At 36.4% G+C, this 15,184-nt stretch overlaps 1 protein-coding gene across 2 annotated transcripts; it reads left to right on the top strand.

Moving 5' to 3' along the window:
• The first annotated feature begins 504 nt into the window (after positions 1-504).
• Positions 505-14,851, top strand: LOC18423456 (protein BREAST CANCER SUSCEPTIBILITY 2 homolog B). 2 transcript variants are annotated; one of them, XM_020675206.2, is made up of 23 exons: positions 505-724; positions 1,222-1,455; positions 1,764-2,000; positions 3,342-3,578; positions 5,219-5,449; positions 7,109-8,198; positions 8,320-8,378; positions 8,458-8,585; positions 8,683-8,840; positions 8,975-9,097; positions 9,185-9,433; positions 9,526-9,607; positions 9,703-9,753; positions 9,835-9,910; positions 10,009-10,120; positions 10,222-10,293; positions 10,624-10,822; positions 10,910-11,092; positions 11,613-11,758; positions 12,058-12,120; positions 12,224-12,440; positions 13,572-13,739; positions 14,300-14,851. In XM_020675206.2, the coding sequence occupies exons 1-23, from the start codon at positions 529-531 to the stop codon at positions 14,345-14,347; spliced, it is 4,359 nt and encodes a 1,452-aa protein (XP_020530865.2). In that variant the 5' UTR covers positions 505-528; the 3' UTR covers positions 14,348-14,851. The 2 variants fall into 2 exon arrangements, with proteins under 2 accessions (XP_020530865.2, XP_088730564.1); XM_088874438.1 differs by lacking the exons at positions 505-724; positions 1,222-1,455 and having other exon boundaries at positions 1,824-2,000; positions 3,331-3,578.
• Positions 14,852-15,184: the final 333 nt, after the last annotated feature.

The raw sequence follows: 15,184 nt of genomic DNA, 5'->3' as shown, positions 1-15,184 counted from the left end.
TATAGATAATATGTTGTAAAATACACTATTTTTGAGACTTAATTTTTTTTTATTTTTCATGGTCATACATCTCGATGTCGAGATGATCAATCAAAGGGTTTTTCAACATTAAAATTACTTTTGCTGATGGATTTTTGAGGTGCATCATAAGCTCTACATTATAATGTTGCAATCTTATATAATTTTTTTTCATTTTGTAATACATTTTTGGACTGTCAATTTTTAAGATTTTCATAAATCTATCAATCTACACAATTTTGAAGCTTTAACTTTATAAATAAGGATGAAAATATATTTTAAGGATATCACAATGATTTTTAGTATTGAAACCACATGTCTCGATACTATTTGAAAGTAGACTCTGATTTGATTGTTTAGAGCTTGGGCTCTATACAAACCGCACCCATTCTTGTTTGTGTCATTCCGAAGAAAATTGGTGGCATTATTTGTCCTTCTCTAATTTTAAGTCAAGGATTTCCCGCTAATAAAAAGCAAAGCCGCTTTCTTAAAACTTCAAGTTCCCGCCTCATGCCCACTCCTTCTTCCTCAAGCGCAATGAGCACGCCAAAGTTGCAGACATGGCGGATCGTTCCTGACCCTGAAAAGCCTAGAAATTGGACCTTCAATGGTCCTGAGTCTCGTCCCATTCCAGCTCAAATAACTACTCTTGTTCCACAAAATTGTGGCCTTTCTCTGCCATCATTTGCTGACCTTTTGGTTCAAAGTAAGAGAACTCTAGATTATCCATTTCCATTTCTATGAGACCTCAATTAAATATTTGCTTTCATATTTTTTATTTTTTTTCTTTTGGACAAAACCTTGTATTTTTCTTTTGACATTTCCTGTATGTCCTCAGTTTCTAGGGCTTTTCTTGAATGATGTTGATGGACATAGTTAGCCAAAAAAAAAGAAAAAAACATAGAAGTTCCCTTTCACATTTCCTGTAAATTCTCAATTTCAACATTTCTTTTCAGGATATTCAATATTGTTATTTGAAAAAACATAGACGGCCTTTTTACATTTTCTGTATATCCTTGCTTTATATGGTGCTTCAGGATTTTTAATGTCCATGGACAAAAAATTACATTTTTCCTGTTTCATTTCCCGCAAATCCATGATTTATAGGGGGTTTTCCGTGATATTCAATGTTGTTTTGGGACAAAATATATAATTTCCTTTCACATTTCCTTTAAATGCTCAAAAACTAAAGTTTTTTCTCAGGATCTTCTACACTGCTTGGGGGCACCAATGGAAACCGCAGAGACAGATTCTCATGTATTCACGGTCAAGAAAATGCTCAGCCGGATTTCACTTCCGGTGCTTCATTGTTCAGGTCTGGTCATGGAAAGCCAGTTGGAGTTGCAGAGTCCTCCATCAGAAAAGCAATGGCGGTTCTAGGAGGAGATGATGACCAATTTGAGCACTCTAAAGCGAAGCATTTTGTAATGGATAGAGGTAATCTCTAAAGCCCTCTTTTGTTTCTTCATTTTTATGGACTTTTTTGTTTCTAGGATTTTTGATATAGTTAAGTATAACCAAAGGAGTGAATGCTTTTGTAGGTTAATGTGTCTCGGAGTTGGTGGCAAACTAGATTTTCAGGATCTTTAATGTTCATGGACAAAAATTAGATTTTTCCTTTTTCATTTCCGGCAAATCCATTATTTATAGGGTGTTTCCATGATATTCGATGCTGTTTTGGGACAAAATATGTAATTTCCTTTCGCATTTCCTGTAAATGCTCAAAAACTAAAGTTTTTTCTCAGGATCTTCTATACTGTTTGGGGGCACCAATAGCAACCGCAAGGACGGATTCTCATGTATTCAAGATCAAGAAAATGATCAGTTGGATTTCACTTCTGGTGCTCCATTGTTCAGGTCTGGTCATGGAAAGCCAGTTGGAGTTGCAGAGTCCTCCATTAGAAAAGCAATGGCAGTTCTAGGAGAAGGAGATGACGACCAATTTGAGGTCTCTAAAGCGAAGCATTTTGTAATGGATAGAGGTAATCTCTAAAGCCCTCTTTTGTTTCTTCATTTTTATGGACTTTTTTGTTTCTAGGATTTTTGATATGGTTAAGTATGACCAAAAGACTGAATGCTTTTATAGGTTAATGTATCTCAGAGTTGGTGGCAATCTAGATTTTCATTTTATTAGAGGATATCGTCTATGGTTTATAGATCTTCATTGATTTGTTATGAATGTTATTTCACTTCAGTAACCTTTTTCTTTCCTTCAAATTATCTCTGTTTTTATTCTATGTATCCATTAACATTTGACAAAAGAACTAGAACTTTCGAAGTGGTTCAGTGTGAACTGTCTAAAATAATGTTCTCTAATGTAGTACACAGTTATAACAATCAGGAAATTTTGATGTCACTACTTACTAGACAATCTGGTCTTTATTTCCTTTTTTGAGAAACCGTGGGGGACATAAATGTGGTCTATTGTTTTCTTGTCCTTCATGTATTTCTTATTAGAGTAGCTAGCCTCGTTAGCTTGTTGATTTGTTGCGTGGCTGTTTCCTGCCTAAATAATTTATTTATCTTCAGGTATAGGGAAAATAACATGTTTGAATAAATTTAGGTCTTTAGTTATAAATTTTAACTCTTAAATACTTTGGTTATCTATTCTATGAGGCTATTTACTTTTGAATTACATGGTTCTAACTTCATAATGAAATGTGGTTGTTACTTCTTGTTTTCTCTAAAAAGATAATATATTTTTGGCATTTAGAGTGCGTGCATTATCTTAATTGACTTCCTTGCTAATATAATGTTGGATATAGCACATAATTTCATAATTTTAACTTATGCTTCCACTGAAACAGCCCATTCTGAAACATAAAATATGCTGGGGGGTTTCTGTACCTCAGGAAGAATGCATCTTACATTTTAAAAGTACAAAATTTTATATTAAGATAGTTTCCAATTCCTTTTGATCAGCCACTTATACACACTTACATGGTAAACATATCGAATCGTGATTAAGTAAGCCAACAATGATCATTATGTACTAAACAATCAAAGTTTCTTGATGATCTGTTTTGTGGATATTTGCGGCCTTCATTCACTGACCTTCTGTTTCAAGGCATGGAAACCATAGAAATTCCTCTTTTGGGTGATTTCTGGTCCTGGGAAAAACTTCATAATTTTATTTTCATATATTCATTAAATCCTCAGGCTCTGTGGTTTTTCCAGGAGTGGTGTTTCTTGACAAAATCTCAGCTTTCACATTTCCCCTAAATCTTTATTTTCTAGTCTATCTTCACAATCTTGATGTTGCTCTAGGCCACAAATATAGAATATTCTTTTTTCTAAATTCTCAATGTCTAGGTTCTTTTCAGGATCTACGACATTTTCCCGGGGCATCAATAATAATCACAGTGAAAGATTATCAGGAACTGGATATCGACAAAACCAAAGGTCAGTTTTATCTGCTGGGGCTCCAATGTTCACAACTGGTTCTGGAAAGCCAGTTGGAATTGCAGAGTCTTCCATTAGAAGGGCAATGTCTGTTCTTGGAGAAGGAGATGGCACTCAACTTGAAGTCTCTAAAGCAAAACTTCTTGTGGTGGACAAAGGTCATTTTGATAACCTCTTTGTTTCCTCAAAATTTATTTATTATAGTTGAGCCTGTTTCAATTTGCATTTGATCAATTTATAGGGCTTTTTCTCACAGAAAACGTGGAGAGTAAGTGCTGCTGTAGCTTAATGCATCTCAAAATGACTAATAATCTAGGACTTTTAATTTACTAGAGAATCTGGCCCTATTATTTATGGATCTTCATTGATTTGTCAAGAATCGTATTTCTCTTTTGAATGTGTTTCGAATGGAATTTGATCGCATTTCTAGGGTTTTGTCAAAATTCAGCATGACCTGAAGGTTGAAGCTAACGTAGGGTATGTAGGACAGAGTTGTAGCATTCGGGAATTTTGATGTTACTGGAGAATCTGACCAATTGTTTCTGGATATTTGTTGATTTTTTATGAGTTCTAGGTTTTAGCTAACATCTCTATCTTGGTAAGTACTTGTGCGTCTTTTGATTTCCAAGTTTTAACTAACCTCTTTAGCTTGCTATGCTGTTCGTGGCTGGTTCCCTACTTAAAATGATTTACTTATCTTCAGAATAAGGAAAAATAACATCTTTAGGTTACAGTCTTTAGTTTTTTCCAGCGCTTAAAAACTTGAACTTGGTCACCAACCTGGTCACTGCCAATACCAATTGACTATCTGATTCAAAGGGTAAACTTGAAAAGACAGCGATGAGTTATGAGAATCAAACACAGCTCGTCTACTAAGAATATCACAACACTGCCAGCCAAAAGAGACCAGTTGTTGGTCAGTTCAATCAACAAAAAAAATATAAAAGGGACAATTCGGGCATATTCTGAATATTTTGTTTCCAAAACTCATCCCCTGGATGGTTCAAGTTAACTCAGTGAATTTTCCTACCCAGAAATGAGTTTTTTGTTCTCTGCTTTTCACACTTGAATCCCTTGTTTGTATTGTTATAAGATTTGTTTAATTGGAATTACATTGTACCTGAATTCAATATTGAATGCGGTTATTACTTATCGTTCTTGAAAATCATATCTTGAAACAATGAGAGTGCATTAGTTGTTTTTATAAGCAGCTGACATATCACCAGATTGTACATTTCTACCTCTATTTAAAGTTCATTCTAAACTTAAGACATGTTGGACATAGTAGTGCTTGAAAAATCGGAATCCATCCTTTAGTACATGATTCCTATTGCCTGGTCCTACTCTGGTGATTCCCAAGTCGGATCACACTACAGTTAACAAAGAAAATACAAAAGTAAAAAACCTGGAGAATCAGGGTTATTTTGGGGTTCCTGTACTGTAACCATCACCTTGTGATCCCTATCCAACCTTAGCCATTCCAAGTCGGATGGTCGATTTTTAAATCACTGGGATATATTGCCAAAGTGTACAGTTCTTTCTCAAGCAAAAAATCCATTCGGAAACTTTGCAACATGCTGGCTATAGCACCAAATTGTACAGTTCTATATCAATGCAGCATATGACTTTATAAACATAAAAAATTATACTTCAGATAGTTTCCAGTTCCTTTCCACATTTCCTGTAAATCCTCGTATCTGAGGCTCTTCATAATCTTTGTTGTTGTTCTAGGACAAAAATCTGGAGTTTCCTTTGGTGATTTCTTGTAAATCCTCAATTTCTATTTTTTTTTTTTCAGGATCTTCGACATCGTTTGGGGTCTTCAATTACAATGACAGATTCTCAGGCATTCAAGATCGAGAATATCAACAGCTGGATGTGTCTTCTGGGGCTCCAATGTTTAGAACCGGCTCTGGAAAACCAGTTGGAGTTGCGGAGTCTTCTATTAAAAGGGCATTATCTATTCTTGGAGAAGAAGGTGGTAGTCAATTTGAAGTCTCTAAAGAGAAGCATTTAGTAATGCATAGAGGTCATTTTTTATAACCTTTTTGTTTCCTCAAACTTATCTACTTCTTGAGCCTGTTTCGAGTAGCATTTGACCAATTTCTACAATATTGGACATATTTTTTTTCGTTTTTGACCTGTAGAGCACATGCCCTTGTAGGTTAATCTACTGTTTTTATTAACTTTTTAATCCCTTCTTTCTATTTATATGAGATTATTTAATTGAAGTTTATGGAGTATCTAACTTTGATACTGAATGTGGTTTTTACAGTTGTTCTATTAAAACATATATTTTTTAACAATGGGAGTATGTTAACAATGAGAGTATATAAATCATCTTATTTGACTTTCTTGGTAATAAAAGTTGAAAAATTGGATACAACAATAGTTTCTACCTAACGATTTAAAAGCCGGATCATCGGGGTGAACTGGCCATCCAGAAAACAGGGTTGGGTTGGTGAAGCGCCGATCCGGATCGGCAAATAGGACATATTCTCTGGATCAACTATCATGATTGGTTTGACTTAGTGATTCAGAAAACTATTTTAAAATGAATAAAAAATTAAATACGGTTATATGGGGTAGGGATCTAGGTGGGAACTAAGAAAACATCATATAAGCAAAAAACAAATTTAAAGAAAAAAAAAAGAAAAAAAGAAAGGTGGGATTTTAGGGAGGGGACTAGGTTGGGATTGATACCTTCTCCGAATTGATTCGGTCTTGGCTACTTCTCGTTGTGGATCGGCGTTTCCCGATTCGGATATTAGGTTTTAAAACTCTGAAATGAAATATGTAGGAACAAGGCGATCCAAGGGAACCAGACCAATTACCGATTCTGACATGGAATCAGGTTATATATTGGTTTTTGATCTGGATCGGGAATTCCCAACCTGAATCGCCGGTTTTTTAAGCACTGGTTCCCACCATTCTTGCTCAATTGAAAAATTCTAATCTGAAAATTAAAATATCTTGAATATAGCACCAAATCACATTCATCCTTAAAGCATACATTTAACTAGTGTGCTTGGACTCAACCGACTTTAGTCAAACTCAGTTGAGTTACTTGGACTAACCCTATGGGCAAGGTGAGTTTCACCCAAGTGGGCTGTACATCCATGGCCCTATAGTTTATAGATATTAATGTGTCTATTGTAAGACAAAAGCGTCCAAAAAGCTTGTTGGCAGCATCCACACTTATCCCCCATAATGTGAGTTCAAAAAGAAGCTCGTGAGGATTGAACCCAAGACCTAGCATAACCATTTCAAGTTTCATGTAAGAAACATTTTGTCTTTATTTTTATTTTCTTTAACTGAGGCTGGATTCGGGTGAATTACTCGGACTTGCCCGAGTAACTCGCCTTGGCCAAGGGCCAAATACCCTGGCTGAGTCGTTTTTCTGAACACTACATTTAACATTGTGGAAGTGGAAATTTTACTTAAGATGGGTTCTACTTCTTTTTGATAAATGTACTTATATGGTTTGAAACCTGATAAAATGAGCAATTTATAATCATCATACACTAAAAATCAGAGTTTCAAGATTATTTGCTTCAAGGACAATTTCTTAACTATTTAATAGATCAGTCCTGGGAATTTTCTCAGTACACATGGAGCATTGCTTTACTAATGTCTGTGAAGTGCTTGATTGGTCATTCTGATGTGACTTGTACATGTACCTTTGCAGGTCCAGTTCCTAAATCCAAATTAGATTGCAGTTCCTCTATTTCCGAACCTGTATTCAAAACAGGATCTGGGAAGGTTGTTCATGTGTCCTCCACTGGTCTTCTTAAAGCTAAGGCATTGTTGGGCCTTGAAGAACACTGGGACAATCCCCATAATTTTCAACATTTTAAGAATGGCATGATCATGAGGGGCAGTAATTTACAAGATGGAAGGCATAATTCTAGACATTCTGAGAAATTTTCATCAAGGGCACCTGAAATCATCAACATAGAGAATGTTGGTTTAGGAGGCAACACAATGGTTTCTTCAAAGAGCCAAGCACCTTGTCAAAGAAAAGGCATTCTTTTGGGGAACCAATTAGAAGAAGAGACATCTGCTAATCCTCTGGTTTCCAAGATTTCTGATTCGGGCTTGAAAGTGCCTCCTATCAGGTTTCAAACAGCTGGCGGCAGATCTATTTCCATTTCCAGTGATGCATTGGAACGTGCAAAGAGTCTTCTTGGTGAATCAGACTTTAGGAATCCATTATGTAAAGAGAACTCAGATAACACTTTCTTTTCATTCTCTAAGGAAGTGGATTATTGTGACAAAACTGTTCTGGGCAGAAAAGATTCTTCTTTTGGGCATGTGTTTCAAGACACTGTGTTAGGCGAAGATTTAGAAGCAAAAGACCAATCTCTTTTGGAAGCTCTTTCTAATCTAAACCAGTCACACATTCCTTTAAAGACTATCAATTTTGGCCTTGATTTGCAGCAGCATGTTGCTCCCAGTAATGATATTCCTGGTGGAATCTTGAGATCAAAAAATGATAGTTCTAGTTCAAATGGATCATCAACTTGGCAAAGTGATTATAATGGGGTCAACGATGAGAATTATGCACGAATTGATGTTTCCCAGGGAAAATTTCTAGTTCCAAGAAAGCTCTCAAAGGGAGAGTTCTCAAGTGGTCCCCTAGTTGATATTTCAAACAACATCCATGCAGATTGCAATGACCACCCTCAGAGATCCCTATCGAAACCTGTTTCTGGTGACAAGAGAAGACTAGGAGGGAAAAACATTATCTCCCCGTTCAAGCGTCCACGGCGCTCCAAGTATGTTTCTATGTTTACAATTATCTGCTAACATGTACATGTTGTTTGCTTTGTTTTCTTTTGCCAATTATATCTGCAAATATATTTTTGGTGTATTCATGTTGACTACTTGTATATGCAGGTTTTTACCTCCTTTGAACAGCAACATTCATATCCAGGCTCCAGGCCCAAGGTTACCTGGTAACTATAATTGTTAGTGTCTCATAAGCCTCTAGAATGTATAGACTTTGTTTCTCATCAATCCTCTTTTTTCTATTAGATTGCTCCACATTACCTGCCCAGGGATATGACTCTCACAAGACAAACATCAGATCTTGCTACCCATTTCAGCATAAGAGAAAAACACTTGAAGAATTTTTTGGGGGCCCCCCATCTCATTGGACATTGGTATAGAATTTCGTGGGGCATTTTCGATTTAATGTCTGGCTGATCTGCATATGTGAATGACATGAGGGTATGCATTTTTTAATCTGCATGTTTTCAGGAAGGGAGTAATTTGCCAGAGAAGGTAAAGTTTATGACTGCAGATAGTGCCCAAAACTATTTATTCAATGCTGCTCCTGGATCTGAAGGAAATGGAGTTGAAATGCTTCACAACATGTTGGTCCAAGCAGGTGGTTCCTTGCAACATGCTACTAAAAAGTAAGTTTTATAAATGATTGTTAATTGCTCCTTTTTGTTGGTTTCCTGTTAAGACTTTGAAATTTCAATTTGCCTAGTAATGTAACGATGCATGAGAAAATCGATCCAACATTTTGTCATTATGAAATGTATAGGTGGGTATCTAATCACTACAAGTGGATAGTTTGGAAACTTGCTTGCCTTGAGAAAGGTTACCCCGGCAATGCAAATGGCAAATACTTGACTGTAGCTAATGTTCTTGAGGAGCTAAAATACAGGTGGATCCCTCTGCACATGTCACATCTCATAATTTATATAGATCCTTAGAATTCCTGAACAAGGGATATTCTACTCTTTTGTTATAGGTACGAGAGAGAAGTAAATCAAGGTCATAGGTCGGCGCTAAAGAAAATATTGGAAGGAAGTGCATCTGTTACATCTCCTATGATTTTGTGTGTTTCAGCTATTCGTTCTAACATTGCTGATGATTCTAATGTTGCCGATGGGCCTGATAGAGTGGAGGATCCTTCTGTTGCCTCAAAAAGTCATAAGTTTTCTTATTCCCATAATACTAATGATGGTCGTGCCCTGAAAGTAGAATTAACTGATGGGTGGTGAGCATAAAATTGTTCACTTTCTATTTGATGAAGTTGCAAATCCATATATTTCTGTTTCGTAACCATTGATAATGATTGCTACTATCTAGGTATTCATTGAATGCTGTTTTGGATGTTCCTCTATCAAAGCAACTCAGGGCTGGAAAACTTTTTGTGGGTCAGAAACTTCGGGTACATACTTTTGTTTTTCAGACAATTCACATTGACTGGATAAAACCTACACACATGGACTTTAATCATAGAACTATTGGTCCTGTTTCTTATAGATTTGGGGAGCAAGCTTGTGTAACTGGGTTGGACCATTGTCTCCACTGGAGGTATTCATGTCAATAAGAACTTCTAGGATTGGTTAATTCTATGTATTTTATAACTATTGTTTATATTCTCTTTATTTGCAGATTTCTGAGACTGTTAGTTTGCTTATTCACATGAATGGCACATATAGGGCTCATTGGGCAAGTCGTTTAGGATTTTGTAAGCACTTGTCACTCTATTAAATATAATTTTTCCATTATTCTTTCCATTTACTGTTGTCGTTACTCTGCTTCAATTGTTCATCTCTCTTTTTCCAGGTAGGGGAAATAGATTTCCACTGGCTTTTCATTGTATTAAGGATGCTGGAGGTCCAGTACCCATGACATTAGTTGGGGTGACACGGGTATATCCAATATTGTACAAGGAAAGGTATGATATATATGATATAATTGCACTATTGGTCGGGCTGTAATGGAAACTTAACCTTAATGTATTGCCTTTCTCAAGCATGTAACACTGTTCTGCTGCAGGCTCAACCAAGGAGGCTCCATTGTTAGATCAGAGAGGATGGAAACAAAATCTTTGCAGCTTTACAACCAAAGGTAAATATAGTTTTGTTTGTTACTGCAAACATGCTTCTGTATATCTGAATACATAGAAGTAGAGACGTGCTGGAACCTATATGTTATAGTAGTTTTCCAGCCGAAAGAGCGAACTTCAATGACACCAACTAGAAGGGAACGTGAAGTGTGAATTATGGCATTCCATTCTTACATTTATTTGATGCTAATGAAAGATCTCTGAATTTCTGAACTAGCATTTTGATTGTTCATATCATTTCCATGAGTTTCATTCACCACAACCTGCTTTGTGGCATTATTTCTATTTGTATTCATTCCATCAGTGGTAACTATGCGCCCTGTTGATTTCAGACGCACCATCATTGCAGAAAGTGTTGTTTCAGAGGCACATAAAGATAATTTTGGCATATTGAATGTTCATGCTAGTGACCTTGATGAGGGAGAGGAAATCTTCAAGATGTTTGAGAAATCTGCTGAGCCCGAATCATTAATGGCAACAATGAATTCAGAGCAACTTGGTGCTCTTGCAGCTTATCAAGCAAAGCAGGAGGTGAACATCAGCATGGCACCCGAATACCTAAGTTGACATGACTAGAGAAGAAATGCTGAAACCTCTTGTCTGTTCGTTTGACTACAGGCAATCAGGCAATCAGAGATACAGAAGAAAGTGGAAAAGGCTTTAGAAGAGGCAGATCTCAACTCAAGAAAAGTGACCCCTTTTATGAAAGTCAAAGTTGTTGGGCTAATCAATAATGCATCTCAGAAAAGAACTCACCCACGGGAAGGCTTGATCACTGTATGGCAACCAACCGAGAAGCAGGTAGGACTGATACCTTTATTTACTTAGTTTCTGGTAAAAGTTTGTACTTGCTTGTTTTTAGAAGTTAGTGTCCCAAATGTCTCTGATTTCTCTTATTGTGTCCCTTTTTGGAGGTTAAATATGATGATGGCAAGATATTGAAACTGATCTCTGTAAAATGCAACATCATCTGGAAACTCACCTATATTACCTCTCTGTTTGTTTTACTGAGAATAGAGAACTTTGGCATTTGTTTTTTTTTTAATTTTCTTGCAGAACCATTGATGTTTCTAGCTTTTATAAATTGGCTATAGTAGGCAGTCATGTCTGAGTTTTTATAAATGAAATAGTGCTCTTCATTTCTCGATTCAGAAAAACTATTAAGTGGACAGTTTTCAAGTTTTAAGAGAGTATTGGTTGTTGATTTACGTGAATGGGTTTATTTCAAGTAAATATTTACTGTACTTTCAAGGTTATTTAGGTGATGCTTGGTGGACGACCTTTAATGAAGGGCTATTAATTTTTGCTGTTGGCCCAGCAGGAGGTTGAGATTGAGGAGGGGCAGATGTATTGTGTTAGTGGACTCACTCCATTGCGGAATTCCATTTCCAATATCATCCACTTACACGGGAGAGGGTCCGCTACTGTGTGGCATCACTTAAAATCATCAGTTAATGTACATTTTGAGTAAGTTATTTTATTCACCTTAAATATCCGGTATATGGCATATAATACAAATACGGGCCATCAACCATTCAATATGAGGATTCAAAATGAATGTTGGAGCGAACTACAGTTTTTCTTGATGGACATTTGCAATGGAACCATGCATGACGTTTACATCTTAAGGACTGATGGTGGATGTCCCAGATGTTTATTGTACTGCCATAAACCTTCATACACGGGATTTGTATGGCATGTTTTCCATTTTGCCTCGTGTTATCACTAGGAACCATCTCTGACCAAGGGATCTCTTTATCTTTTAGACCATTCTTCACTCCTCGAGAATCAATATTACTATCGACTTTGGGTCAAATCCCTCTAGCCAGGTTTGCCGTCTATGCTTTTGCAATCTTTTATTGCCCTCTAATTCCTATGTGATTTGAAATGCTATCATTTGCTGATATTGTTTCATTTGTATATATGGTACAGTGAGTTTGATTTTGCTGGTGTAGTTGTGTTTGTTGGTGAGCCTTATGTTTGTGGAAACCATAAGAAGCAGTGGGTGTTCACTACGGATGGTTCGGAAGCTTGGTCTGGGTCAGAGTCTGATGTGCTTGCTCAAGCTTTGCTTGCTATTAGCTTTTCTATGCCCATTGCTGACACAGGTTCTTTTGCGCCAGCAAATTATACGCTTGCAGGCTCAACAGTGAGTATATGATTTGACATCCACCTGCTTACTAGTTTATCACTATATAGCTGCTTTCATAAACCAGTTTTTCCGGCTAGGGCTCGGCCTCCGGATCGCCCGACTCAGTCGAACCTGGAAGGGTGCTGGGTATGGATGAAAAGGCCAAACATATGGGAAGTTTGATCGAGTCCTGGCTCCCCTTTATATCTTATCCAGAGACATGGCTGAGTTGGAAAACTGACTTGGTGAAGGCAGTGGATGACTCAGGCTCCTGTCCCTGGCGAGTCCGAGGCCTAGTCCTTGTTTTTAAATATGCTATATGGACATGCTAACATGCATAAGTGCACACCTCTATTCACACAAACACAGATGTACAGAGACTCAAGAATGCTCGCACAGAGAGAGAGTCATTAAGGGGGTCAAAACCTTCCAATTGGCCTGACAGGGTTTGTTTTGATTTCGCTCTGGTACCTCCTCAATAAATATCCTCAAGAATGCCCAAATTGTCCCTGTATGATTCTCAACCAAATGAAGGGAATAAGGGTGTCACAAATTACTAAAAATGCCCCTAGTTGTTCAGGATTCCCAACCATGAAACTTGTGCTAGTTGACAAGCTTTTACTTTTCATGGCATTTTAAAACTTGTGTTAGTTAGCAAGCTTTACTTTTCATGGCAGAGTGTTCGCTTTGATGAATGTAGGAAGTGCTTTGCTATGATTTGTAGTTAGTCATGCAAAAAATATGACTATTATGGGGATCCAATATTTTTGTAAGGAAGTGGTTTAATAAATGCAGGAGGACCTTGAGTTGCAGAATTTCTGTGTCTATTCAGTAGTTGGGATCTTTGAAAACTAAAATACTGCAAGTATATTGTATTCTCTGACCATCAGAAACTTGGAATACTCATCTTTGATGTGTTTGTACTCAATAAATACATATTTGGGCCATTTATAAATGAAAGTCATGAACACAACACAAACTTGATGCTTGTGAACCATCATGGTGATTTTGGTTGTTCTAGTGCAGTTGAAATGAACTTATTTTCACATGCTATTGCTTATATTTCTGTTCTACTAAAGATTGTTTGATTCATACAGCATACTGTGCTCCAAGATCATATTATCATTGTTTGAATTCATGCCGCTGTAGGTGGGATTCTGTAATCTGTTAAAGAGAGAGAGAGACCAATCGAACAACCTTTGGGTGGCAGAGGCTACAGAGAACTCTACTTATTCTTTTTGTTTCAATCTTCCTGGTCGTTCTCACCTCAAAGAATCAGCGGATAATGTGCGCCAATGGGCCAAGAATTCTTCTTTGGTGAGTACCTCTTTGGGATACTCATAGTGACTAAGATACATTTTCTTTTGTTTTGCAAAGATTTCTTCAAGAACTTTGAAAGGATTAGAAAGCTACTTTCCTTTGTGTTGTAAATATCTCTTACACCCATTCTTGCATGTTTGAAATGTTTGAAGTGTAAACACAAGTTTTGAATAAGATGTTACAGTAAGAACAAGTTCGGAAAAATTGAAGTTTAATAAAATGAATTGGGACTTCAGAGAACTGTGTTTCCTGCAGTTTTCTTTTTTCTTGTTTAAAATGCTTAAAATGTAAACATGACTCTTCAGCAAGATTTTATGTAGTAACGGCAAGTTTGAAAAAACTGAAGTTTAACGAAAATGATCGGGACTTGGGATAATCTTTTCTCCTTCGGTTTTCTTCCTCATGTTTTCGTATAAATCCTCCAAGAACAAATATTTTGAAGGTTTCCTGCTAAACTTTCTTTCTGCGAAAATTTTTAATAAGAAAAGATACAAGTACATGGTCATGATTCTTTATTTCAGGTTTAATTAATGGTGCTTGATTGTTATTGTCTACAGATACTCGATAAACTTAAACAGAGAATACTTCATATTATTGGTATTTGAGAGCTATTTTTATGGCAATGGCAAGATGAACCTTTAAGTCAGCAACCTGATATCATCCTCTCTGCTGGTCCTCAACTTGTTCTATGTATATTTCTTTCTTTAATGGGCACCATTCACTTTTTTCAACTCCAAGCAAATATATAAAAAGATATATGGGAGCTGAAGAAATGAAGGCTCAGGATATTGACAGGCCACGAATAAATCCTCAAAGTAAGAACTCTTCATTCCTTGTTACTGTTTCCTTAAAATTTTATTTTGGTGCCCACTGTATATATCCAGCCATCCTTTCCAAATGTATATTGCAAGCCATCCTTGGCTGTCATTTTTTGAAGCTCCTCCATGGAGATTCTGTTATCATGTTTTTGGCATCAATTTTGTCCAAAGAATATTAAGTAAATTTAAAAGCTTGTATTATTCTTTGAGCCGCATGCGAAATGCGAGTTATTGTATAACTGTATTTTCCTTTTGTTCATTAATTTAGTTCATGGAGTGAATTGGTGATGATATCAAAGAGCCATTTTATTTTCGGAACTTAAAAATGGTCTTTGATATTTCATATTTTATGCTCAAGCCTAACTTTTGAGAACATATATAGTATTTTAATGTTGTTCCTTTTTTATAGCGTGGATTAAGCTCAAGTTTGAAGCATTCATGCTTCTCACAATTATGCACCTATAAAAAATACCAAAAATGAATTTTGAATTTGAAAATAAAATAAAATATTCTGCAAAGTTACCAAAATTTTATTGAGTGACTAATTGCAATAAATACTTGTATAGATAAGTGTCTTGCAAAGGGGACATGTGAACGACTTAATTATCCAAAAAAAACGAGACT

Source organism: Amborella trichopoda, chromosome 8 (genome assembly GCF_054954075.1).
Source record: "Amborella trichopoda isolate Santa Cruz 75 chromosome 8, AtrichopodaSantaCruz75HAP2 v2.0, whole genome shotgun sequence".
Lineage (NCBI taxonomy): Eukaryota > Viridiplantae > Streptophyta > Magnoliopsida > Amborellales > Amborellaceae > Amborella > Amborella trichopoda.
This window is presented reverse-complemented; position numbering and strand designations above follow the sequence as displayed.